At 44.8% G+C, this 27,351-nt stretch overlaps 3 protein-coding genes across 3 annotated transcripts in view; all 3 read left to right on the top strand.

Annotated features, from left to right (window-relative positions):
* Window positions 1-964: 964 nt before the first annotated feature.
* LOC120910021 (gastrula zinc finger protein XlCGF26.1-like) lies at window positions 965-7,817 on the top strand. The gene is made up of 3 exons (XM_040321857.1): window positions 965-1,086; window positions 4,872-4,887; window positions 4,951-7,817. The coding sequence occupies exons 1-3, from the start codon at window positions 1,023-1,025 to the stop codon at window positions 6,758-6,760; spliced, it is 1,890 nt and encodes a 629-aa protein (XP_040177791.1). The 5' UTR covers window positions 965-1,022; the 3' UTR covers window positions 6,761-7,817.
* Window positions 7,818-14,996: 7,179 nt separating this feature from the next.
* On the top strand, window positions 14,997-23,467 carry LOC120910044 (zinc finger protein 883-like). The gene is made up of 4 exons (XM_040321896.1): window positions 14,997-15,126; window positions 18,673-18,822; window positions 18,934-19,075; window positions 20,927-23,467. The coding sequence occupies exons 2-4, from the start codon at window positions 18,751-18,753 to the stop codon at window positions 22,843-22,845; spliced, it is 2,133 nt and encodes a 710-aa protein (XP_040177830.1). The 5' UTR covers window positions 14,997-15,126; window positions 18,673-18,750; the 3' UTR covers window positions 22,846-23,467.
* Window positions 15,261-27,351, top strand: part of LOC120909985 (zinc finger protein 345-like) — a 32,171-nt gene continuing 20,080 nt past the window's right edge. Inside the window, exons 1-2 of the mRNA XM_040321791.1 lie at window positions 15,261-15,398; window positions 18,135-18,287. Of these exons, the coding sequence (XP_040177725.1) occupies window positions 15,300-15,398; window positions 18,135-18,287 (252 nt within the window). The 5' untranslated portion in view covers window positions 15,261-15,299. The remainder of the gene's footprint in view (window positions 15,399-18,134; window positions 18,288-27,351) is intronic.

Below are 27,351 nucleotides of genomic sequence, written 5' to 3' on the forward strand. Positions count from 1 at the left end.
ATTAGGCGGGCTTACGCCGGCCCATTTACGTTAAGCCGGCGTAAATATGGGAGCAAATGCTTTGTGAATACAAAGCTTGCCTCTCAATGTTACGTCGGTGTAGCGCATATGAGATGCGCTACGCGGGCACAAAGATACACCAATGTACCTGAATCTGGCCCAATGTATTCAGTCAGTGTGTGTGTTTCCTACAGATGGATCCAGTAATGGGAACCCACCAGAGAGATGTCCCCGTCCTCTGTATTCCCGGGATTCCACACAGGAAGATCACACCATCCCTCATCATCATCAGGTAGGTGGGACTGAGCATGTAGACCTTAAAAAATGTATTCTAAGCTATGAGTTGACATTCTATGTAATCTCTTGTTGTTTTCTTATTTTATTTTTTATAAATGTATTCTATCATCTTTGGGGTTTAGGATGAAGACGTGAAAGACATCAAAGTTGAGATTAAAGAGAAAGAAGAGAGATTGGTGAGTGGAGATCAGCAGTCTATGGAGGAGGGTTGTCCTCTGTATTCCCGGGATTCTACACGGGAAGATCAGAACTATACAGATAATAATCAGGTAGATGGGACGGGGCAAAAAGAACTCAAAAATAATTCTATGAGTGGACATTCTTCTATGTAATTTCTTAGTGCAGTGTTTCCAGATGTTATATTTTATCATCTCTGGCATTTAGAATGAAGAACGGAAAGACATCAAAGCTGAGATTAAAGAGGAAGAAGAAGAGATGTCGATGAGTGGAGATCAGCAGTCTATGGGAGGGGGAGGTCCTCTGTATTCCCGGGATTCCACCCAGGAAGGTCACACCATCCCCCACCATCATCAGGTAGATGGAACTGAGCATGTAGACCTAAAATGTATTGTAAGCTATTAGATGATATTCTATGTAATCTGATCATCTTTTTTTTATAAATGTATTCTATCATCTTTGGGGTTTAGGGTGAAGAAGTGAAAGACATCAAAGCTGAGGATAAAGAGGAAGAAGAAGAGAGGTTGGTGAGTGGAGATCAGCAGTCTATGGAGGAGGGGGAGATGATTATGGAAAGTAAACAGGAGGAATCTTCTCTACATAAGGACACAAGTAAGTCATAAACACTAAATTCAGGAACAGTTCACATTTTAATGTTATTTCTCTAAGTATAATGCCGCGTACACACGACCGTTTTTCGGGTTGTAAAAAATGACTTTTTTTTTAATGTCATTAAAAACGATCGTGTGTGGGCTCCAGAGCATTTTTCACGACGTTAAAAATGGCCATTAAAAATTTAGAACATGCTCTAATTTTTCATGTCGTTTTTAACGTTGTAGTTTTTAACGTCGTAAAAAATGGTCGTGTGTACTTTTCGGAAAACATAGAGAAGGGTTATCACCCCTGTAACATTTGTTTTGCTGTCTGTGTGCATCTGTTCAGAAGATTGCACCTCACTTTCTGTCCCAATGACAAATGTTTTTTTGGAAAATTTGGGTTTTTTAGAGGATTGGTGATAAAGCATCAGTGGACAGGAGACACCTCTTACAGATGAGAATTTCCCTTCCTAGGGGTAGATTTCCTCTCACTTCCTGTTGTCTCCTTCTGTTCGCAAACAACGTAAAATATTCAAAATTCGACGCGGGAACGACGTCCATATTTAACATTGGTACGCCGCATGTACGCCACCATATAGCAGGGGTAACTTTACGCTGGGAAAAGCCTAACGTAAACGGCGTATCTGTACTGCGTCGGCCGGGCGTACGTTCGTGAATTCGCGTATCTAGCTGATTTGCGTATTTCTAGGCGTAAATCAGCGTACACGCCCCTAGCGTAAATATGCAGTTACGATCCGACGGCGTAAGAGACTTACGCCGGTCGGATCTAATAGAAATCTATGTGAAACTGATTCTAAGAATCAGGCGCATAGATAAGACGGCACAACTCAGAGATACGACGGCATATCTGGAGATATGCCGTCGTATCTCCTTTGTGAATCTGGGCCTGTAAGGCCCTGTACACACTAGAGGATCTATCCGCTGGGATTGATCCGCGGATCAGTTCCAGCGGATAGATCCGGTCATGTGTAGGCCCGAGCGGACATTTCCCGGCGGATAAAAATCCAGCCGATGGATTCCCAGCGGATAAAAATTTTGTAGCATGCTACAAAATCTATCCGCTGGGATCTAGTCCAGCGGACTGATCCGGTCGTCTGTACAGACTCACCGGATCAGTCCGTCCGCTCCCCTCCCTCGCATGCGTCGTAATGATTCGACGCATGCGTGGAAGTAGTTACCTTCCAGCGTCGCGTCACGTCACCGCGGATGTATTCCGCGCGGATTTCGATCTGATGGTGTGTACAGCCATCAGATCCAAATCCGCCAGAGGATTTATCCGCTGGAAACGGTCCGGCAGACCGGTTCCAGCGGATATCCTCTTGTGTGTACGGGGCCTAACTCTAACTGAGTAGCCTGCCTGCCTGCTCTATCTAACTGCAATAAATGACACTCTGTCTCTCTCTCTGTCTCTCTCGTCTCTGTAAACCAACGCAACACACTACACAAGACTGCCAGGGAGGCGGCCTTATATAGTGTGGGGCGTGTACTAAACCCCCTAAACCAGTGGTTCTCAACCTGGGGGTCGGGACCCCCTTGGGGGTCGAATGACAATTTGCCAGGGGTCACCGAATCCTGGGCTGTTTCTGAAGCCCACACCACTCTCCCAGCCTTTTTGCGGCTGCCCAGCTGGGCTGTTCCTGGAGCCTCTGGCCACCCACTCAGCCTCTTTTCAGCCGTCCACATCATGGGTGGGGGGCAGAGACTAGTGGTCAGCTGACTGGTGAGGAATGTGAAGTAGGAGGGGCTGGAGGAGACCCTATCTCCTGATTTTGGCATTGGTGTCACTTTTACAGGACACCACAAAGTCGGAGACACAGTGAGTAACACTAATCGTGATTAAAGTTGCCATTAAAAGTCCCCACTACAGCTCTCAGATCAGCAGACAACCTTAATCAAGAGCAACTAAGTTGGCTGATCAGAACTCCCCCCAGCACTGCCACTCATCCCAACTCTGTTCCAGCAATGCTACTAATTCTGCCCCCCCACCAAGGAGTAAAAAAAAACAAAAAAACAATAGAGAATACATGGAAAGGAGAGGAAAACAGGGGGAGGAACAAAGAAAAAGGGGGAGAAAGAATAAGGCCTCGTACACAAGACCGAGTTTCTCTGCAAAAACCAGCAAGAAACTTGCTGAGAATTTTTTTTTGCAGAGGAAACCGATCGTGTGTACATTTTCGTCTAGGAAACTGTTGAGAAACTCGACGAGCCAAAAAGAGAGCAAGTTCTCTATTTCCTTGACGGGAATGGAGAAAATTGGCTTGTCGAGTTCCTCGACAGCCTAACAAGGAACTCGACGAGGAAAACGATGTGTTTCACCCATCGAGTTCCTCGGTCGTGTGTACGAGGCTTTAGAGATAAGAGACAGAACAAGAAAGACGGCTAGAGCGAGGGATATGGGGAAAAAGAGGTTTGAATACTGTATGAGTGGAAGAGACTCGGGGATCGCTAAATGTCCGTGGGCTGGGGGAGCGCAAATTACTTGTCTTGCCTTGGGTGCTGACAACCCATGCTCCGAATTTTTTTTTACTGTTAGGGGTCCCCACAACTTGGGAAATTTTATCAAGGGGTCACGGCACTAGAAAGGTTCTGAACCACTGCCCTAAACCATAATTTGCCAAAGCCACCCTGGCTTTGGCCAATTATGGCTCTCCGTTTTTTGCAAGCTGTGATTGGCCAAGCAAGCGGGTCATAGTGCATGCTTGGCCAATCATCAGCCAGCAATGCACTGCAATGCCGCAGTGAATTATGGGCCGTGACACGCCACTCGAATTTGGCGCGAACGGCCCGTAACGTTCGTTATTCGAGGAATGGTCAAACATACGATCTTCGACTCGAACGCGAAGCTCATCCCCGTTCTTCACCATAACCTTGTCAATCATAACCAGGCCAATCACATAAACAGGAAGTAGGATTTCGGAGGACACTCAGTGTACAGAGGACCTCCAAGCTGCCATCTTGCAAGGAAAATATCTTTATTTATTTTTTCTGACGGTTTTGAAAAATGACAGGAGCTGCCGTTCCAATTAAAAAGCTTTATATGGCAAATTGAAATGATTATATTGACTGTGGAGGATGGCTGGAAAGTGAAGTCCGAATAAAATAAAGGTGACCTTTAATAACGGATGACCATCTCCTGCATTCCCTGAGCGAGAGACCTTCCAGTTCTCCCTAGGTCATTGTATTAAGATCATTCGCTGACCCCTTCCTGAAGCAACTCCACACCGTGGTTTCCAGTCTATACCAATCCTGATCGACTCTGGAAATATACATTTCGCAGAGTCCACACGTTCCGGTAAGCCTGCATCCACACTGGTGACGGGATATTTCTTCATTTGGAAATTCACTTATATTCACTTATTTATTTTTGGAAGATTTCATCTCACCCTTCAATTTTGAACTTTGTATTCACTCATCACTTGGTTCATTTTGGACATTTACATATATGGTTATGACATTTGTGTTTTCATATACATGTGCATTTCATATTGTTGCATATTGACCACGCAACAATGGTTTTGATTTTATTGTCATACCTTTTTTGTATCAGAGCGCTACACTTTTTTGTCCACATTTTGTCATCAATACATAAATACTATTGCTTAGTATGATTTGGGTGTTTTGTAACATTGATCTGGTTTGTATTTGTAGTTCTCTGTTATAATTGCACCCAATCCAATGCCAGATCTCTGGGAACGTTTTGAAAGCTACACACAGATCTATGACTTCTGAATACAAGATGTATGAGAACAGATATGACTTCTATTAAATATTGCTTTCCAGCAGATGGACGGTGTTTCTGGAATAATAATACATCGGAGGGACATCTTATTATATCTCCAGATTGTAAGGCAGAAGATACCGACATTCCACAATATTCTCCCAAAGTCACCTCTGATTGGTTGGTTAGATCATCAGATCCTTCCAATCCTGAGGAACCTTCTGAGGAATCCCATATTATGACATCAGAGGTCCTTCCAAGTTCTCACAGTGCTGACAGATCACCAGATCCATCCAATCCCCAGATATCTTCTTTAAGCCATAAGAAGGTTCACACAGGAGAGCGTTCATTGTCATGTTCAGAGTGCGGGAAATCTTTCACTAAAAACACAAACCTTCGTAGGCACCAGAAAATTCACACGGCTGAACGTACCTATTCATGTTCAGAGTGCGGGAAATCTTTCTCTCGGGCACCACACCTTGTACGACACAAGCGAGTCCACAAAGGTGGGCATCTTAATTCATGTGCAGAGTGCGGGAAAAATTTCTCTCACAAAGCTCAGCTTACGGAACACCAGAGAACTCACATAGGTGAGCGTCCTTATTCATGTTCAGAGTGCGGGAAACGTTTTTCTCACAAAAAAGGCCTTGTTATACACCAGAGAACTCACACAGGTGAGCGTCCTTATTCATGTTCAGAGTGCGGGAAATATTTCACTCAGGCATCACACCTTGTACGACACAAGAGTGTCCACACAGGTGTGTATCGTTATTCATGTTCAGAGTGTGGGAAATGTTTTTGTGATAAAGGACGACTTATTGTACACCAGAGAATTCACACAGGTGAGCGTCCATTTTCATGTTCAGAGTGCGGGAAAAGTTTCTCTCACAAAAACGGCCTTGTTGAACACCAGAAACTTCACACAGGTGAGCTCCCTTGTTCAGAGTGCGGGAAATCTTTCACCAGACAAAGAACACTTTTGATACACCAGAGAATTCACACGGGCGTGCATCCTTATTCATGTTCAGAGTGCGGGAAACGTTTTTCTCACAAAAAAGACCTTGTTAAACACCAGAGAATTCACACAGGTGAGCGTCCTTATTCATGTTCAGAGTGCGGGAAATCTTTCACTCAGGCATCACACCTTGTACGACACAAGAGTGTCCACACAGGTGTGTATCGTTATTCATGTTCAGAGTGTGGGAAATGTTTTTGTGATAAAGGACGACTTATTGTACACCAGAAAATTCACACAGGTGAGCGTCCATTTTCATGTTCAGAGTGCAGGGAAAGTTTCCCTCACAAAAACGGCCTTGTTGAACACCAGAAACTTCACACAGGTGAGCTCCCTTGTTCAGAGTGCGGGAAATCTTTCACCAGACAAGGAACACTTTTGAGACACCAGAGAATTCACACGGGCATGCATCCTTATTCGTGTTCAGAGTGCGGGAAATCTTTCACCAGACAAGAAACACTTTTGTTACACCAGAAACTTCACACAGGTGAGCGCCCTTATTCGTGTTCAGAGTGCGAGAAAAGTTTCATTCGGAAATCAGCCCTAGTTTACCATCAGAAAAGTCACACGGATATACGTCCTTATTCATGTTCAGAGTGCGGGAAATCTTTCACTCACAAAAGAAACTTTGATCAACACAATAGAGTTCACACAGGAGAGCGCCCTTATTTATGTTCAGAGTGCGGGAAATCTTTCACCCAAAAAGGATCACTTTTGACACACCAGAAACTTCACACAGGAGAGCGCCCTTATTCATGTACAGAGTGCGGGAAATCTTTCACCACAAACGGATCACTTTTTAAACACCAGAAACTTCACACAGGAGAGCGCCCTTATTTATGTTCAGAGTGCGGGAAATCTTTCATCCAAAAAGGATCACTTTTTAAACACCAGAAACTTCACACAGGAGAGCGCCCTTATTCATCTTCAAAGTGAGGGAAACCTTTCAATGCAAAGAATGACCTTCGTAGATGTCCTAGAATTCACACTAGTGAGCGTCCTCATTTATGTTCAGGGTGTGGGAAATGTTCCAATCGCAAAATAAACAACTTGTTGAACACCAGAAAAACTTCATACTACTGAGTGTCCTTTCCCTTGTTAAGAGAGTGCGGCAAATGTTTCCTTCAAAAAGAAAGACATATTATACGCCAGATAATACACACAGGTGAACACTCTTATTCATGTTCAATGTGTGGGAAATGTTTAATTAGGAAAGAACATCTCCTTATACAACAGAAAATTCTCACAGGTGAGTGCGGGAAATGCTTCACTTTTTGAATATCCGAGAATCTACACGGGTGAGCGTCCTTATTCATGTTTACAGTGCGGCAAATCCTTCATTCGTAAAAGAGACCTTGTTATACACCAGAGAATTCACACAGGGGAGGGTCTTTATTCATGTTCAGAGTGCGGGAAATCTGTGAGAAACCAGAAAAAGCACACAGATGAGCACCCTTACTCATGTTCAGGGTGCGGTAAATGTTTCATTCACAAAAAAGACCTTGCTGGACACCAGAAAATTCATACAGGTGAATACTCATGATGATGGGACATAACAAGGGAATACATGTTACCCCCACGAGCCTCAGATTCTCCTAGGGAGGGGGTCAGATAGAGACAAGGGGTGTATAATTCTCATCACAGTACATCGGGGGTATAAGAAAAATATTTGCGTTTTTAGGGGTGTGGTTTGACAGATATATAGACATAAAGAATAAATGAAAGGAACGTGGTTCTCATATAAAACAGTACTGAGTAAGTCCAATATTTACACCGACAGTCCATGAGAATTGGCCACCGGTGGTCAGCACACTTATAGAAAATTACAAAGATTATTGGTTTCATAAACACATTGAGAGGAGCCGGCAGGAGAAGCTACTGCAAAAAGATGGAAAAGTTGCCTGAAAATGTAATGTGAATGGTGGGAGGAGAGCTGTCGGAGAATGTAGTGTAGATGGTGGAGGAGAGCTGTGGGAGAATGTAGTGTAGATGGTGGAGGAGAGCTGTCGGAGAATGTAGTGTGGATGGAGGAGGAGAGCTGTCGGAGAGTGTAGTGTGGATGGTGGAGGAGATCTGTTGGAGAATGTAGTGTGGATGGTGGGAGGAGATCTGTCGGAGAATGTAGTGTGGATGGTGGAGGAGAGCTGTCGGAGAATGTAGTGTGGATGGTGGGAGGAGATCTGTCGGAGAATGTAGTGTGGATGGTGGAGGAGAGCTGTCGGAGAATGTAGTGTGGATGGTGGAGGAGAGCTGTCGGAGAATGGAGTGTGGATAGTGGAGGAGAGCTGTCGGAGAATGTAGTGTGGATGGTGGAGGAGAGCTGTTGGAGAATGTAGTGTGGATGGTGGAGGAGAGCTGTTGGAGAATGTAGTGTGGAGGGTGAGAGGAGATCTGTCGGAGAATGTGGTGTGGATGGTGGAGGAGATCTGTCGGAGAATGTAGTGTGGATGGTGGGGGGAGATCTGTCGGAGAATGTAGTGTGGATGGTGGAAGAGAGCTGTCGGAGAATGTAGTGTGTATGGTGGAGGAGAGCTGTCGGAGAATGTAGTGTGGATGGTGGAGGAGAGCTGTCGGAGAATGTAGTGTGGATGGTGGAGAGCTGTCGGAGAATGTAGTGTGGATGGTGGAGGAGATCTGTCGGAGAATGTAGTGTGGATGGTGGAGATCTGTTGGAGAATGTAGTGTGGATGGTGGAGGAGATCTGTCGGAGAATGTAGTGTGGATGGTGGGAGGAGAGCTGTCGGAGAATGTAGTGTGGATGGTGGAGGAGATCTGTCGGAGAATGTAGTGTGGATGGTGGAGATCTGTTAGAAAATGTAGTGTGGATGGTGGAGGAGATCTGTCGGAGAATGTAGTGTGGATGGTGGGAGGAGAGCTGTCGGAGAATGTAGTGTGGATGGTGGAGGAGATCTTTCGGAGAATGTAGTGTGGATGGTGGGAGGAGAGCTGTCGGAGAATGTAGTGTGGATGGTGGGAGGAGAGCTGTCGGAGAATGTAGTGTGGATGGTGGAGATCTGTCGGAGAATGTAGTGTGGATGGTGGGAGGAGAGCTGTCGGAGAATGTAGTGTGGATGGTGGAGATCTGTTGGAGAATGTAGTGTGGATGGTGGAGGAGATCTGTCGGAGAATGTAGTGTGGATGGTGGGAGGAGAGCTGTCGGAGAATGTAGTGTGGATGGTGGAGGAGATCTGTCGGAGAATGTAGTGTGGATGGTGGAGATCTGTTGGAGAATGTAGTGTGGATGGTGGAGGAGATCTGTCGGAGAATGTAGTGTGGATGGTGGGAGGAGAGCTGTCGGAGAATGTAGTGTGGATGGTGGAGGAGAGCTGTCGGAGAATGTAGTGTGGATGGTGGAGGAGATCTGTCGGAGAATGTAGTGTGGATGGTGGAGATCTGTTGGAGAATGTAGTGTGGATGGTGGAGGAGATCTGTCGGAGAATGTAGTGTGGATGGTGGGAGGAGAGCTGTCGGAGAATGTAGTGTGGATGGTGGGAGGAGAGCTGTCGGAGAATGTAGTGTGGATGGTGGAGGAGAGCTGTCGGAGAATGTAGTGTGGATGGTGGGAGGAGAGCTGTCGGAGAATGTAGTGTGGATGGTGGGAGGAGATCTGTCGGAGAATGTAGTGTGGATGGTGGAGGAGATCTGTCGGAGAATGTAGTGTGGATGGTGGAGGAGAGCTGTCGGAGAACATACGAGTATACCCTTAAGTAGGCCCATGTAAAGGAGACCATATATTTAATAAACTTAGTAATTGTTTATTTTGTGCATCAATTTTCAGTTTGTTTTTCATTCTTTTGTTTCTTCCAGGATTATAAATATTAAAATGTTGTCAAACTGTTGTTTTTTTCATTTTGTTTCTTTAACTAAAATAAAATCTGTGTGATAATAAAGAAATGGGTTCATTGTGTATTGATAAAAATATTATTCTTATAATTCTATGAAAGAGAAAAACAGAAAGTAAAATGGAGGTCAGTTGCCCCGGTAGTTGCAGTTTCACATACTGTACATATTACGTCCCCAAAACAGTTCTGTACATGTTCTGTACTTGTGGCGCTACCCCCGTAGGGGCTTCTGGTGTTAACTGGTTCTTCTCTTTTAGTACAGATGCGCCAGTCACCCAAGCACCAGTTCATTCACACCAGCTCCAATATAGCCGTGTACACACGATCGGATTTCTGATGGAATCAAACCCGATGGATTTTTTAGTCGGATTTCCGATGAAGCTGATTTTCATCAGTCTTGCATACACACTATCAGACTAAATTCCGACCGTCCCAAAACGCGGTGATGTAAAACACTGCGACAAGCCGAAAAAAATGAAGTTCAATGCTTCCGAGCATGCGTCGACTTGATTCTGAGCATGCATGGATTTTTCTCCGATGGAGTTCCACACAGACAATTGGATTTACCTATCGGTTTTTTATCCATAGGAAACATTTAAAACATGTTCTATTTTTATGTTCTATTTCTATTTAAAGACTGATGGGGCCCACACACGATCGGTTTGTCCGATGAAAACAGTCCATCTGTCTTTTTTCATCAGGCAAACCGATCATGTGTACACGGCTTTACACAGTCTACGGGATTACTTATTTTAACAGGAGATGGGTTAGGGTATAGGATTCTCGGAAAACGATTAGTACTTCGCAATTAGAAGACAGTCTTCTCCATAAACATCTGTGAGTGTTGGACAGTCCAATGCCTTACAGCTGGGGACCATGAGGTAAGTCCCTTTGGAATCTGGTTGCCTTACATCAAGGCAAAACTGCTGGTATCCAGTGCAATCTCTAGAACACAAGTCCCCAGGACAGCTGCCACCTTTCAGCTTTTCTGGACACAGTCTAGTGAGTGAGACAGTCATGATCCCTTGTGTTGAGGTCCTGCAATCAGCTTCTAACAAGGTCCATTCAGGTCCACCGATGATGCCTCTAGAACAGCTGCATTGTCCATGGGCTGGCTTAGGGCTGAAGTCCCTCAGGCTTTTGAACCCTCCTATGGAGAGAGAATCCAGTTCTCCAGGCCTTCAGATTATTTATCCCCTGGACACTCCTTTCCAGGATTGGCTGGAGAGTTATAGGTATTGAGGCTGGTTATTTGAATATTCTCTCTCTAAGCTCTAGAGGCAGGAGAGTTTCATGAATAAGGTTTCTCCTGGTTCTTCATCCTGTCTTAGGCCTTCTGTCTCACGAGGGATATTTCCGTTTGCAGGAAGCCTGCCCATAACTACTGTAACGGCACCCCAAATACGAAAGGGGTTAACGCCGTTTAGGATATTCCCTTTCCGAACACAAGGCAGCTACTGACACCCCACAGTCAGGCGAACAAGACCCATAAGAATAATTCCCCCCATTAACGAGACACAGCTCTGTTTGGGGTTCAAGCAGGAATGACTTTATTAGAAGGAAACAGTCCCTTTTTTATACACTTGAGAATACTGAACTATGACCCGGATCCACCCACAACATCACATAATGGTTACCTAACAATACATCCCTTAGCACAGAGGTCTCCAACCTGTGGTCCGCGGCCCAACGCCGGGCCGTATCGCCTCTGCTGCCGGGCCGCGGAGGAGACAAGTAAATTGTCAGCGGTGCGGTGACTGGGCAGAGAGATTACGTCATCTCTCATTGCCCGCACCGCTGTTCAGTCTTTACTTACAGTTCCGCAAAGGCTGCTCTACACGGGGGTGCAGCCGCGACCCAGAAGAGAGAACCATAGAGGTGACACCATAATAAACTTGGTGCTGGGATGATTGAAGCACTAACACCAGCCATTGCCCTGACAAATTGCCCACGAAAAAACCTGCGCCGACCCCCCACGCCTTGGCACAATTTACTTGCACGGAGCCGGTCCCCGGTGCCAAAAAGGTTGGGGACCACTGCCTTAGCAAACAAAATGACTCTGAGACCTGACCTAATTTACATGAGCTAATTAACTAGAGCTGATGATTTATACACATGAGCTTTACGTTTCCCAGACTGGCTGTCTGCTAACTTACAAAACACATTATCATAAATACACCTTCACAGAATTACAGGGTCAATTAGTACAAGCCACAATTAGATGCAGAGCAGTCACTCTAGAATGAGTCACTCCTGGGAGATATTGAGGATAAGCATTACAGACCCATTTTAAAGTAATCCAAGACATATTCTGAATGTCCATATTTTTCTGGCTCAAACTTTCCAAGAGCTTCTGGGTTCCATGGGCCCTCCCGTTACAACTACAATCTGGCCAGGATCCCTTTGCTCTGGAACTGCACATATAGTCTGAGTCCCGCTGTTGTACACAAAAAACTCTTGCATTAGAGACAATAGATGTCTTTCTAGACCATCCCAATCTATTTTAGCTTTACTTCAAATAAAGTTTCTCTGCAGGACCAACTCATCCGACAGAAGAGACATAGAATTATCCGGTGGATGGACAGGAAACACATTTTCTTTTTAGGATACTTCCAGACCATGGACTATTACCTGGGAAGGTATGCTCTGGGTAGCCTGGGACTAGTTAGTTAGAGTGGGACTGTTGTTACAGCTTGGACTGTAATGTTGAAGTGTGTCCAGTAAAGTTGTTAATTGTTCAAACATCTGGTCTGAAGTTACCACAAAGGGGTGCAAGGTGGTACGTGGCTTATAGCAAAGAACAGGGCCGGTTATGCACACATAGGGTGAAGTGGAGAACATGTTATTGCTAAGAACAAGTGAAAAGGGAATAATACGGCAGCCAGACAGTGGGAGAACAGAACCGGTAAGGGCAGACCCGGAAGAAGGGGTGAGAAGTAGGGGCAGCCGTCAAGGGCGCAACAATGGGGTGGCACTCCCTCACTACACCAAGCTTTAGATCAGTGGCTAGCAACCAGTGGACCACAACTTCATGTCTAATTTGACAGCTACTGTCTCTGTTCTCCAACATGCCCACTGTTGAATCCACCGACCACAGCATTGTGGCTGAGGAAGGTGGAAGATATCAGAAGGATGGAGGACTTGATATTAACGGCGACGGACAGACAGGAGGTATATAAAACGACATGGACCCTCTTAGGGCCATAAAGCACTGATATTAATTTAGGCTACGGGACGCAGTGGATGTGTGGTGTAGACGGAATTAGTATATATATATATATATATATATATATATATATATACAGGCGCCATCTTTGAACCTCTACCTCTCTTCCCTTTTTTTGTTATTTTTTTTTATTTTTTTTGTTAAAGTACAAGGAATGAAGCAGGGGTGTTTTGTTATATAATGTAGCACTACCCTCGCAGGAGCTGCAGGTTATATTTTGGGTGACACGTTACCTCTATTCTCGCTGTCCAGGGTGAAAGAGTCCGAAGAATTTCAATGTCCACACAATGCACCTCTTTTCTCTTGGATTTATTTGGGAGAACTTTAGTAGAAAAAAAAGAGGAGTGAGGGGTGGAAGGGTAGGTAGGTTCAGGTGCACAGTCACAAGTAAGGAAACACTCCTGTTTCCAGCAAACAGTTCTCGTCGCCATTCTAGCCAGAGTGGGTATTGCTCACCCGGATAGGTCCCTCTCACTGGCCTAGCAGCCGGGATGGCACACAAACTAATCTACAGTCTCTGCCACAGACCTTCCTTTCTTGACCAGACACTTTGGTCCGGAATCCTCTGCCACAGGATTCAGCACCCGGATCTCTTTAGGTTTTCTTAATAGAACTTTTAGACCCAACAGATGACACTGTCAGGCAGCTCGGTGTATGGTGCATCCTTCAATGAAGCTTCCAGGCCTTCTCCTAAGGTACCAGCCTCTTGCATGGTCCTTACCGGGATAGGTCCTCCCCTGGTTGCCTTCATCAAGTGGCTTCCTCCCGCAGGACGGACAGCACAGGATCACCTCAGCAGTATGGGCCCCAGTCTGACTACTGGACCCACCAGACGAAGCCGCAGCCCCGGGCCAACGTGGTACCAAAACTAGGATTCACTACGCGCGCCCCCGGCCAGGTGGGCCACGAGGCACGAACGGACGATCCCCGCACCAATGGCGTCTGTCCCTTAAGTACCCCTCCCCAGCATGCACAGTGGGCAACCACTCCCACTGATTCGCTGCTGAGGGGGACACTCAATGGACCATGAACTAGCTGCTGCCATCCTTGGCCTGGGATGGTAATAACACCCCCAGGCGATCAATAGTGGATACTCCCAGCATAGCCATGGCTAGAACATAGGCTAAATTGTCCTTAATGAATCTGGTCTGAGCCAAATAACAGCTCAGACCCCCACTAATTTTAAAGCAGCGCCTGTTCATCAGGAGCAGGGCGCTACAATAAGATGATGAGAAGTAGGAAATCCAGGCTACTGTAGCAGTGAGACAGGGGGATACTTTTGCTTTGAGTTGTTATATGTACAGTCTAACCTATGCTATATACCTTTTTGTAAATACATGTTTATTATTTTTAGGACCACGTATTCAGTAATACTGCTATAGTATGCTGACCTTGTTCATTCCTGAAAAAAACATAATAAAGATTTATATTTGAAAAAAAAGAATAGTTTTTATTTTATTATTGTCTGGATTGTATCTGAGATATAATCTACATGTGTAATCATGGATGTAACATAATAGAGGAATGGACCAGGAGGCAGAGGGGACACTGATGAAACATAACGTATACTGCAGTATTTATATTCAACACAAGGTGGCGATCTCACTTGGAACACACAGAAAGGAAGTGATGTAGGATCAAGACAGGAAGTGATGTCAGACAAAGACAGGAAGTGATATAGGAGTATAAATTGGGAGTTCCCGGTAAAAGACGAGTTGAAGGGAAGTCGAGAGGAGACATTGCTGGAACTAGCCATAGAGGAGGTAATAAGATATTATTTTATATTTACACCCAGTAACTCCCGTAATTTCCGTCCTCTTCTTCCATTATCACTGTGATGTCTGTTGTGGTTTATAGACCAGATACAAGACTGTATCATTGTGTGTGTGTCAGGTTCCTATAAGGTGTCAGGATATCACTGTCTATTTCTCCATAGAGGAGTGCGAGTATTTAGAAGGACGCAAGGATCTCTACAAGGACGTCATGATAGAGAATCAGCCGCCCCTCACATCACCGGGTAAGAGGAGACTTTATTGTAAAGGAGAGAGCAGTACGGAGGGTCCACCTAGATCCCCCATCATCTGATAAACACATAGAAACAATGTATTCAGTCAGTGTGTGTGTTTCCTACAGATGGATTCAGTAATGGGAAGAACCCAACAGAGAGATGTCCCTGTCCTCTGTATTCCCGGGATTCCACACAGGAAGGTCACTCCATCCCTCACCATTATCAGGTAGATGGGACTGAGCACGTAGACCTTAAAAAATTTATTCTAAGCTATGAGTTGACATTCTATGTAATCTCTTGTTTTTTTTTTGTTTTTTTTTATAAATGTATTCTATCATCTTTGGGGTTTAGGGTGAAGAAGTGAAAGACATCAAAGTTGAGGTTAAAGAGAAAGAAGAGATGTTGGTGAGTGGAGATCAGCAGTCTATGGAGGAGGGTTGTCCTCTGCATTCCCAGAATTCTACACGGGAAGATGCCAACTATACAGATAATAATCAGGTAGATGGGACTGGGCAATAAGAACTCAAAAATAATTCTATGAGTGGACATTATTCTATGTAATGTAGCGCTCACCCCTGAAGGAGTCGCTGGATAGAATAGGAATGGCGTGTTACCTTTGTGAGCGTCAAGGGGTAATGATGATGATGAGAGCAATGACGAAATGTCCAAACAGCAGGGTGTCGTTTTCTGTGCTTTTATTCTTGCCCAACACGGCAACAATGAACTTGAGGTAGATAGAGAAAGATGGGTGAAAAGGAGAATTGCAAATTCAGGCCTGAAAAACACAGAAGCAGTCCTGCTTCCAGCGGCACTTTTACTTCGTCGCCACTCCAGTCGGAGTGGGTATAGTGTACCTGGACAGGCCTCTCACACCGACCTGGCAGCCAGGGTACAACCTTGAGAAGGAACAAGTCTCTGCCACAGACTTGGTAGAAATAAAGATAGGAGTAGAACCTCTACCACAGGCCCTTTGCTCTAGAACGCAGTTAGTGAAGTGAGTCCTTCTCAATAATAATGGTGCCTGAATCTCCCTCAGGTAGCTTTTAGTTTGCAGGTCACCGACTGACAGGTTGCCAAAAGACAAACTCCCAATGTCCGGTCACCTTGATCCCCGATGGATTGTCTAGGCCCTGTTGGATTGCCTGCCTCCGGGCTCTCCTCAGACTGACTCCCCACCGAACAGCACAACTCGCTTGGGATCTTCCGCAGAAATTTGGGAACACAGTAGATCACTGGGGCCCCGCCATAGCTTCAGTTGCTCCAGGCTAACATGGTCCCGGAACCAAGGACATCTCGTAGCACGTGCGCCCCGGCCTGGTAGGCCATATCGCCGGGGCCCGTGATGTGCGCACACCCTAAAGGTGGGTGCCGCACCCAGAACCAGGAAAAGATAGAGACCCTACAAAATGGCGTCTTCTCAAGATCTACCCTCCCCCAGCATGCCCCGCGAGGGAAAACCCCCTCTGATTGGCTGCTGGTAAGAAGGCGCTCTGGCCTGGACCCCTCCGGCGCCATCTGTCACCCCAAGGTGGAAAAGCACCTCTGGAACACAGAATGAAACCACAGGACAGCCCAGCCTGGCAGAGACCCAATTTACATAAACTAACCGGATAAGAGCAAAGAAACTCTCTCATCCCCCTCTAAATTTAACATAGCACCTGGACTGAAAGTACACAGGCGCTACAGTAATTTCTTAGTGCAGTGTTTCCAGATGTTATATTTTATCATCTCTGGCATTTAGAATGAAGAACGGAAAGACATCAAAGCTGAGATTAAAGAGGAGTTTTATTCCAGAGCCTCAGGTTTATAGACCAGATACATCCTAAATATAGAGCCATTTATCCAACTGTCCATCCAGAGCCTCTGGTTTATAGACCGGATACATCCTAAATATAGAACCATTTATCCAACTGTCCATCCAGAGCCTCTGGTTTATAGACCGGATACATCCTAAATATAGAACCATTTATCCAACTGTCCATCCAGAGCCTCTGGTTTATAGACCGGATACATCCTAAATATAGAACCATTTATCCAACTGTCCATCCAGAGCCTCTGGTTTATAGACCAGATACATCCTAAATATAGAGCCATTTATCCAACTGTCCATCCAGAGCCTCTGGTTTATAGACCGGATACATCCTCAATATAGAGCCATTTATCCAACTGTCCATCCAGAGCCTCTGCTTTATAGACCGGATACATCCTAAATATAGAACCATTTATCCAACTGTCCATCCAGAGCCTCTGGTTTATAGACCAGATACATCCTAAATATAGAGCCATTTATCCAACTGTCCATCCAGAGCCTCTGGTTTATAGACCAGATACATCCTAAATATAGAGCCATTTATCCAACTGTCCATCCAGAGCCTCTGGTTTATAGATCGGATACATCATAAATATAGAACCATTTATCCAACTGTCCATCCAGAGCCTCTGGTTTATAGACCAGATACATCCTAAATATAGAACCATTTATCCAACTGTCCATCCAGAGCCTCTGGTTTATAGACCAGATACATCCTAAATATAGAGCCATTTATCCAACTGTCCATCCAGAGCCTCTGGTTTATAGATCAGATATATCCTAAATAAGGAGCCATTTATCCAACTGTCCATCCAGAGCCTCTGGTTTATAGACCGGATACATCCTCAATATAGAGCCATTTATCCAACTGTCCATCCAGAGCCTCTGCTTTATAGACCGGATACATCCTAAATAAGGAGCCATTTATCCAACTGTCCATCCAGAGCCTCTGGTTTATAGACCAGATACATCCTAAATATAGAGCCATTTATCCAACTGTCCATCCAGAGCCTCTGGTTTATAGTCCAGATACATCCTAAATATAGAGCCATTTATCCAACTGTGCATCCAGAGCCTCTGGTTTCTAGATCAGATACATCCTAAATATAGAGCCATGTATCCAACTGTCATAAAGCTGTCTTGGGGTAGTGCTGACAGGAGAGTTGAGCAGTGCCGGGAATTCTGGGACATTATCCAGTAACAGACAAGGGGTGTGTCTGGATGGTGACTGTATCATTGTGTGTGTCAGGTTCCTATAAGGTGTCAGGATGTCACTGTCTATTTCTCCATCCCTCACCATGATCAGGTAGATGGGACTGAGCATGTAGACCTTAAAAATGTATCCTAAGCTATGAGTGGACATTCTATGTAATCTCTTGGTCTTTTTTTTTATTTTTATGTATTCTATCATCTTTGGGGTTTAGGGTGAAGAATTGAAAGACATCAAAGTTGAGGATAAAGAAGAAGAAGAAGAAGAGATGTTGGTGAGTGGAGATCAGCAGTCTATGGAGGAGGGTTGTCCTCTGCATTCCCAGAATTCTACACGGGAAGATGCCAACTATACAGATAATAATCAGGTAGATGGGACTGGACAAAAATAACTCAAAAATAATTCTATGAGTGGACATTCTTCTATGTAATTTCTTATTATTGACAGCAGTGTTTCCAGATATTATATTTTATCATCTCTGGAATTTAGAATGAAGAACGGAAAAACATCAAAGCTGAGATTAAAGAGGAAGAAGAAGAAATGTCGATGAGTGGAGCCCAGCAGTCTATGGGAGGGGGAGGTCCTCTGTATTCCCGGGATTCCACACAGGAAGATCACACCATCCCCCACCATCATCAGGTAGATGGAACTGAGCATGTAGACCTAAAAATGTATTGTAAGCTATTAGATGATATTATATGTAATCTGATCATCTTGTTTTATAAATGTATTCTATCATCTTTGGGGTTTAGGATGAAGAAGTGAAAGACATCAAAGCTGAGATTAAAGAGGAAGAAGAAGAGAGGTTGGTGACCAGACATCAGCAGTCTATGGAGGAGGGTTGTCCTCTGTATTCCCAGGATTCTACACGGGAAGATCAGAACTATACAGAGAATGATCAGGTAGATGGGACGGGGCAAAAATAATTCTATATGAGGACATTCTTCTGTGTCATCTCTTATTATTGGCAGCGGTGTTTCCAGATGTTATATTGTATCATCTCTACAATTTAGAATGAAGAACGGAAAGACATCAAAGCTGAGCATAAAGAGGAAGAAGAAGAGAGGTTGGTGAGTGGAGATCGGCAGTCTATGGAGGAGAAGGAGATGATTATGGAAAGTAAACAGGAGGAATCTTCTCTACGTAAGGACACAAGTAAGTCATAAACACTAAATTCAGAAACAGTTCACATTTTAATGTTATTTCTCTAAGTATAATGCCGCGTACACATGACCGTTTTTCGGGTTGTAAAAAATTACGTGTTTTTTTTTTTATGTCATTAAAACCGATCGTGTGTGGGCTCCAGAGCATTTTTTTACGATGTGTCATGTCGTTTTTAACGTCGTAAAAAATGGTCGTGTGTGGGCTTTAACGACGTGAAGCAAGTTATGAGACGGGAGCGCTCGTTATGGAGATAGCACATTCACCACTGACTGAAAGGCGCGAATCGTCTTTTACTACCACAAAATCAGCAAAAGCAGCTCCAAGGGTGGCGCCATCCGCTTTATATTACCGTCGTACGTGTTATACGTCACCGCACTTTGCTAGAGCATTTTTTTTTTTTTTTAACGATCGTGTGTAGGCAAGGCCAGTTTAACAATAATCGGGTTGAAAAAAACTTCGTTTTTTATAGACCATTAAAAACTTAAATTTTTATAACCCGCAAAACGGTCGTGTGTACGCGGCATTAACCACTTAATGACCTGCTCATATATATATATATATACGTCCTGTTTTTAAAGATGGATATCTCGGTAACGGCAGCAGCTGCTGCCACAACCAAAGTATTCATCTTTAGCATGAGCAGTCGTGTTTACGATAACGGCGGTCTCCGCGGCGGATTCGCCACGAGATCGCCGTTATAGGTGGCGGGAGAGGGGCCCCCGCCTCCAGCCGCTCTCCCGCGCCCTCCGCCGCTTACCGGAGCCGTCGGTAGCGGCAGAGGCGATTGGGTCCTGCTGCCTGCTGTGTGGGGATGCGAGTGAGGGCAAGATGCCCTCACTCGCATCTTAAAGAGACCATGCATCTTAAAGAGACATTTTTTTGTTTTCATTTTTTCAAATGACAAAATTTCCTTTTTTTTTTTTTTTTCATTTAAGTCGAAATATGAGATCTGAGGTCTTTTTGACCCCAGATCTCATATTTAAGAGGATCTGTCATGCTTTTTTCTATTACAAGGGATGTGTACACCACACAAGTGAGGTATCGCCGCGATCGTTAGAGCGAGAGCAATAATTCTAGCCCTAGACCTCCTCTGTAGCTCGTTACAAGGGATGTTCAAACCACACAAGTGAGGTATCGCCGCGATCGTTAGAGCGAGAGCAATAATTCTAGCCCTAGACCTACACAACACCTGGGATGCATATATATCCTCTACACACTGTAACTCTAACTGACTAGCCTGCCTGCTCTATCTACCTGCAATAAATGACACTCTCTCTCTCTGTCGTCTCTGTAAACCACCGCAACACACTACAGAAGGCTGCCAGGGAGGCGGCCTTATATAGTGTGGGGCGAGTACTAAACCTCCTGAGCCATAAGTGGCCAAAGCCACCCTGGCTTTGGCCAATTATGGCTCTCCGTTTTTTGCAAGCTGTGATTGGCCAAGCATGTGGGTCATAGTGCATGCTTGGCCAATCATCAGCCAGCAATGCACTGCGATGCCGCAGTGAATTATAGGCCGCGACACGCCACTCGAATTTGGCGCGAACGGCCCGTAACGTTCGTTATTCGAGGAACGGTCGAACATACGATGTTCGACACGAACACGAAGCTCATCCCCGTTCTTCACCATAAACTTGTCATCAATACATAAATACTATTGCTTAGTATGATTTGGGTGTTTTGTATCATTGATCTGGTTTGTATTTGTAGTTCTCTGTTATAATTGCACCCAATCCAATGCCAGATCTCTGGGAACGTTTTGAAAGCTACACACAGATCTATGACTTCTGAATACAAGATGTATGAGAACAGATATGACTTCTATTAAATATTGCTTTCCAGCAGATGGACGGTGTTTCGGGAATATAAATCCATCGGAGGGACATCTTATTATATCTCCAGATTGTAAGGCAGAAGATACCGACATTCCACAATATTCTCCCAAAGTCACCTCTGATTGGTTGGTTAGATCATCAGATCCTTCCAATCCTGAGGAACCTTCTGAGGAATCCCATACTATGACCTCAGATGTCTATCAATCCCATACTATGAGTTCAGATGTCCATCTAAGATCAATAGATCCTTCTAATCCTGAGGAACCTTCTGATAAATCCCATACTATGACTTCAGATGTCCTTCCAAGTTCTCACAGTGCTGACAGATCACCAGATCCATCCAATCCCCAGATATCTTCTTCAAGCCATAAGAAGGTTCACACAGGAGAGCGTTCATTGTCATGTTCAGAGTGCGGGAAATCTTTCACTAAAAACAAATACCTTCGTAGGCACCAGAAAATTCACACGGGTGAGCGTCCTCATTCATGTTCAGAGTGCGGGAAATCTTTCTCATCGGCATCACACCTTGTAAGACACAAGGGCGTCCACACAGGTGTGCGTCTTAATTCATGTTCAGAGTGTGGGAAAAGTTTTAGTCATAAAAGTCAACTTGTTGTACACCAGAGAATTCACACAGGTGAGTGTCCATTTTCATGTTCAGAGTGCGGGAAAAGTTTTAGTGAGAAAAGAAAACTTGATGTACACCAGAGAATTCACACAGGTGAGCGTCCATTTTCATGTTCAGAGTGCGGGAAAGGTTTTAGTGAGAAAAGACAACTTGTTGAACACCAGAGAATTCACACAGGTGAGCGCCCTTATTTGTGTTCAGAGTGCGGGAAATCTTTCTCATGGTCATCACTCCTTGTACGACACAAGCGCATCCACACAGGTGTGCGTCTTAATTCATGTTTAGAGTGTGGGAAAAGTTTTAGTGATAAAAGACAACTTGTTGTACACCAGAGAATTCACACAGGTGAGCGTCCATTTTCATGTTCAGAGTGCGGGAAAAGTTTTAGTGAGAAAAGAAAACTTGATGTACACCAGAGAATTCACACAGGTGAGCGTCCATTTTCATGTTCAGAGTGCGGGAAAAGTTTTAGTGAGAAAAGACACCTTGATGTACACCAGAGAAATCACACAGGTGAGCGTCCATTTTCATGTGCAGAGTGCGGGAAAAGTTTTAGTGAGAAAAAACAACTTGTTGATCACCAGAAAATTCACACAGGTCAGCGCCCTTATTCGTGTTCAGAGTGCGGCAAATCTTTCACCAGACATGCAACACTTTTAAGGCACCAGAGAGTTCACACGGGCGTGCGTCCTTTTTCGTGTTCAGAGTGCGGGAAATCTTTCACCAGACAAGGAACACTTTTGGAACACCAGAAACTTCACACAGGTGAGCGTCCTTATTCGTGTTCAGAGTGCGAGAAAAGTTTCATTTACAAAACAGCCCTATTTTTCCATCAGAAAAGTCACACGGATATAGGTCCTCATTCATGCTCAGAGTGCGGAAAATCTTTCACCACAAAAGGAGCACTTTTTACACACCAGAAACTTCACACAGGAGAGCGCCCTTATACATGTTCAGAGTGCGGGAAATCTTTCACCACAAAAAGAGCACTTTTTACACACCAGAAACTTCACACAGGAGAGAGCCCTTATTCATGTTCAGAGTGTGGGAAATCTTTCATTTGGAAAGGAGACCTCAATCATCACAAAAGAGTTCACACAGGAGAGCGCCCTTATTCATGTTCAGAGTGCGGGAAATCTTTCACCACAAAAGGATCACTTTTTAAACATCAGAAACTTCACACAGGAGAGCGCCCTTATACATGTACAGAGTGCGGGAAATCTTTCACTGGAAAAGAACACCTTGTTAAACACCAGAGAGTTCACATGGGTGAACGTCCTTCTTCATCTTCACAGTGAGGGAAACCTTTCAATGCAAAGAATGACCTTCGTAGATGTCATAGAATTCACACTAGTCAGCGTCCTCATTTATGTTCAGCGTGTGGGAAATGTTTTAATTGCAAAATAAACAACTTGTTGAACACCAGAAAAACTTCATACTACTGAGTGTCCTTTCGCTTGTTGAAAGAGTGCGGGAAATCTTTGAGAAAAAGGAACTTGTGAGAAACCAAAAAAAGCACACAGATGAGCACCCTTATTCATGTTCAGGGTGCGGGAAATGTTTCATTCACAAAAAGGACCTTGTTGGACCCCATAAAATTCATACAGGTGAATAGTCTGATGATGGGACATAACAAGGGAATACATGTTACCCCCACAAGCCTCATATTCTCCTAGGGAGGGGGTCAGATAGAGACAAGTGGTGTATAATTCTCATCACAGTACATCGGGGGTATAAGAAAAATATTTGAGTTTTTAGGGGTGTGGTTTGACAGATATATAGACATAAAGAATAAATGAAAGGAACGTGGTTCTCATATAAAACAGTACTGAGTAAGTCCAATATTTACATCGACAGTCCATGAGAATTGGCCACTGATGGTCAATGGGGAAACAGCACACTTATAGAAAATTACAAAGATTATTGGTTTCATAAACACATTGAGAGGAGCCGGCAGGAGAAGCTACTGCAAAAAGATGGAATAGTTGCCTGAGAATGTAGTGTGGATGGTGGAGGAGATCTGTCGGAGAATGTAGTGTGGATGGTGGGAGGAGAGCTGTCGGAGAATGTAGTGTGGATGGTGGAGGAGAGCTGTCGGAGAATGTAGTGTGGATGGTGGGGGAGAGCTGTCGGAGAATGTAGTGTGGATGGTGGAGGAGATCTGTCGGAGAATGTAGTGTGGATGGTGGAGGAGAGATGTCGGAGAATGTAGTGTGGATGGTGGAGGAGAGCTGTCGGAGAATGTAGTGTGGATGGTGGAGGAGAGCTGTCGGAGAATGTAGTGTGGATGGTGGAGGAGAGCTGTCGGAGAATGTAGTGTGGATGGTGGAGGAGAGTTGTCGGAGAATGTAGTGTGGATGGTGGAGGAGAGCTGTCGGAGAATGTAGTGTGGATGGTGGAGGAGATCTGTCAGAGAATGTAGTGTGGATGGTGGAGATCTGTCGGAATATGTAGTGTGGATGGTGGAGGAGAGCTGTCGGAGAATGTAGTGTGGATGGTGGAGGAGAGCTGTCGGAGAATGTAGTGTGGATGGTGGAGGAGAGCTGTCGGAGAATGTAGTGTGGATGGTGGAGGAGAGCTGTCGGAGAATGTAGTGTGAATGGTGGGAGGAGAGATGTCGGAGAATGTAGTGTGGATGGTGGAGGAGAGCTGTCGGAGAATGTAGTGTGGATGGTGGAGAGCTGTCGGAGAATGTAGTGTGGATGGTGGAGGAGATCTGTCGGAGAATGTAGTGTGGATGGTGGGAGGAGAGATGTCGGAGAATGTAGTGTGGATGGTGGAGGAGAGCTGTCGGAGAATGTAGGGTGGAGGAGAGATGTCGGAGAATGTAGTGTGGAGAGTGGGAGGAGAGATGTCGGAAAATGTAGTGTAAATGGTGGAGGAGATCTGTCGGAGAATATAGTGTGGATGGTGGGAGGAGAGCAGTCGGAGAATGTAGTGTGGATGGTGGAGGAGATCTGTCGGAGAATGTAGTGTGGATGGTGGGAGGAGAGCTGTCGGAGAATGTAGTGTGGATGGTGGAGGAGAGATGTCGGAGAATGTAGTGTGGATGGTGGGAGGAGAGCTGTCGGAGAATGTAGTGTGGATGGTGGAGGAGAGATGTCGGAGAATGTAGTGTGGATGGTGGGAGGAGAGCTGTCGGAGAATGTAGTGTGGATGGTGGAGGAGAGCTGTCGGAGAATGTAGTGTGGATGGTGGAGGAGAGATGTCGGAGAATGTAGTGTGGATGGTGGAGGAGAGCTGTCGGAGAATGTAGTGTGGATGGTGGGAGGAGAGCTGTCGGAGAATGTAGTGTGGATGGTGGAGGAGATCTGTCGGAGAATGTAGTGTGGATGGTGGAGGAGAGCTGTCGGAGAATGTAGTGTGGATGGTGGAGGAGAGCTGTCGGAGAATGTAGTGTGGATGGTGGAGGAGATCTGTCGGAGAATGTAGTGTGGATGGTGGAGGAGAGCTGTCGGAGAATGTAGTGTGGATGGTGGAGGAGATCTGTCGGAGAATGTAGTGTGGATGGTGGAGGAGAGATGTCGGAGAATGTAGTGTGGATGGTGAGAGGAGATCTGTCGGAGAATGTAGTGTGGATGGTGGAGGAGAGCTGTCGGAGAATGTAGTGTGGATGGTGGAGGAGAGCTGTAGGAGAATGTAGTGTGGATGGTGGAGGAGATCTGTCGGAGAATGTAGTGTGGATGGTAGGAGGAGAGCTGTCAGAGAATGTAGTGTGGATGGTGGGAGGAGAGCTGTCGGAGAATGTAGTGTGGATGGTGGAGGAGATCTGTCGGAGAATGTAGTGTGGATGGTGGAGGAGAGCTGTCGGAGAATGTAGTGTGGATGGTGGAGGAGATCTGTCGGAGAATGTAGTGTGGATGGTGGAGGAGAGATGTCGGAGAATGTAGTGTGGATGGTGAGAGGAGATCTGTCGGAGAATGTAGTGTGGATGGTGGAGGAGAGCTGTTGGAGAATGTAGTGTGGATGGTGGAGGAGAGCTGTAGGAGAATGTAGTGTGGACGGTGGAGGAGAGCTGTCGGAGAATGTAGTGTGGATGGTGGAGGAGAGCTGTCGGAGAACATACGAGTATACCCTTAAGTAGGCCCATGTAAAGGAGGCCATATATTTAATAAACTTAGTAATTGTTTATTTTGTGCATCAATTTTCAGTTTGTTTTTCATTCTTTTGTTTCTTCCAGGATTATAAATATTAAAATGTTGTCAAACTGTTGTTTTTTCATTTGTTTCTTTAACTAAAATAAAATCTGTGTGATAATAAAGAAATGGGTTCATTGTGTATTGATAATAATATTATTCTTATAATTCTATGAAAGAGAAAAACAGAAAGTAAAATGGAGGTCAGTTGCCCCGGTAGTTGCAGTTTCACATACTGTACATATTACGTCTCCAAAACTGTTCTGTACATGTTCTGTGCTTGTGGCGCTACCCCCGTAGGGGCTTCTGGTGTTAACTGGTTCTATTCTTTTAGTACAGATGCGCCAGTCACCCAAGCACCAGTTCATTCACACCAGATGCAATAAAGCCGTGTACACACGATCAGATTTCTGATGGAATCAAATCCGATGGATTTTTAGTCAGATATCCGATGAAGCTGACTTTCATCAGTCTTGCATACACACTATCAGACTAAATTCCGACCGTGCCAAAACGTAAAACACTACGACATGCCAAAAAAATTAAGTTCAATGCTTCCGAGCATGCGTCGACTTGATTCTGAGCATGCGTGGATTTTTCTCCGATGGAGTTCCACACAGACAATCGGAATTTCCTATCGGTTTTTTATACATAGGAAAAATTTAAAACATGTTCTATTTTTTTACACCGATGGAAGAAAGACTGATGGAGCCCACACACGATCGGTTTGTCCGATGAAAACAGTCCATCGGTCTTTTTAATCAGACAAACCGATCATTTCTACACAGCTTTACACAGTCTACGGGATGACTTATTTTAACAGGAGAAGGGTTAGGGCATGGGATTCTTGGAAAACGATTAGTACTTCGCAATCAGAGGACAGTCTTCTCCATAAACATCTGTGAGTGTTGGACAGTCCAATGCCTTACAGCTGGGGACCATGAGGCAGGATTCTGAGCAGAGCAAGTCCTCACAGCTGGGGGCCTTTAAGCCAAGTCTCTGAACAGTCTAATGCCTCGTACACACGTTCCGATCATCGTACGACGTATCGTTCGCATTTTGTTGTATAAAACTAATATTAAATACAACAGTGCAAAATGTGCTCTACGAAAAAGCACGATTTTTTTCGTACGATTCTGGAAAAAAACGTTATGGTATGCGTAGCTACGTATCTGAAATGATGTCAAATACGCGTGACCCCTGTGTCCTTCTGTTTTTTTTTCGTGTTTCTTCAGATTTTGTTGGACGGACTGTCGTGATCGGCTGTCGAAAGCTGTGTACTAATGACCAGATTACCGAACGATCATTTCAAAAGGATTTTTCTTATCCAATAATCGGAACGTGTGTACGAGGCATAAGACCTCACCACTAGTGTTGCTCACGAATATTCGTATTGCGAATATTCGGCTCGAATATGGCATATTCGAGTATTCGCGATATATTTCGAATTTCGCGGTGAATATTCGCAATTCCGAATATTCGCATTTTTTCAATTTTATTTTTAAAACGGATCACATCCTATCGACGTCTAAAAGCATTGCTGGTATGATTAGAGACCCTGGGCCGAGTAGCTAAGCTGAGGCGATCCTTTTATGTTGCCAAATATAAAAAAAAAAAATTGCGAATTTTCGTTAATGCGAATGCGAAAATGATTGCGAATTTTCGATA

This window comes from Rana temporaria, chromosome 8 (genome assembly GCF_905171775.1).
Source record: "Rana temporaria chromosome 8, aRanTem1.1, whole genome shotgun sequence".
NCBI classification, from domain to species: Eukaryota; Metazoa; Chordata; class Amphibia; order Anura; family Ranidae; genus Rana; species Rana temporaria.

Coding starts and splice junctions, on each gene's coding strand:
- LOC120910021 (XM_040321857.1), top strand. CDS start 1,023: ATGGAGGAGGGGGAGATGATTATGGAAAGTAAACAGGAGGAATCTTCT.
- LOC120910044 (XM_040321896.1), top strand. CDS start 18,751: ATGGAGGAGGGTTGTCCTCTGTATTCCCAGGATTCTACACGGGAAGAT. Junction 18,823..18,933: donor ACTATACAGAGAATGATCAG/GTAGATGGGACG, acceptor TCTACAATTTAG/AATGAAGAACGGAAAGACAT. Junction 19,076..20,926: donor TTCTCTACGTAAGGACACAA/GTAAGTCATAAA, acceptor ATTGCTTTCCAG/CAGATGGACGGTGTTTCGGG.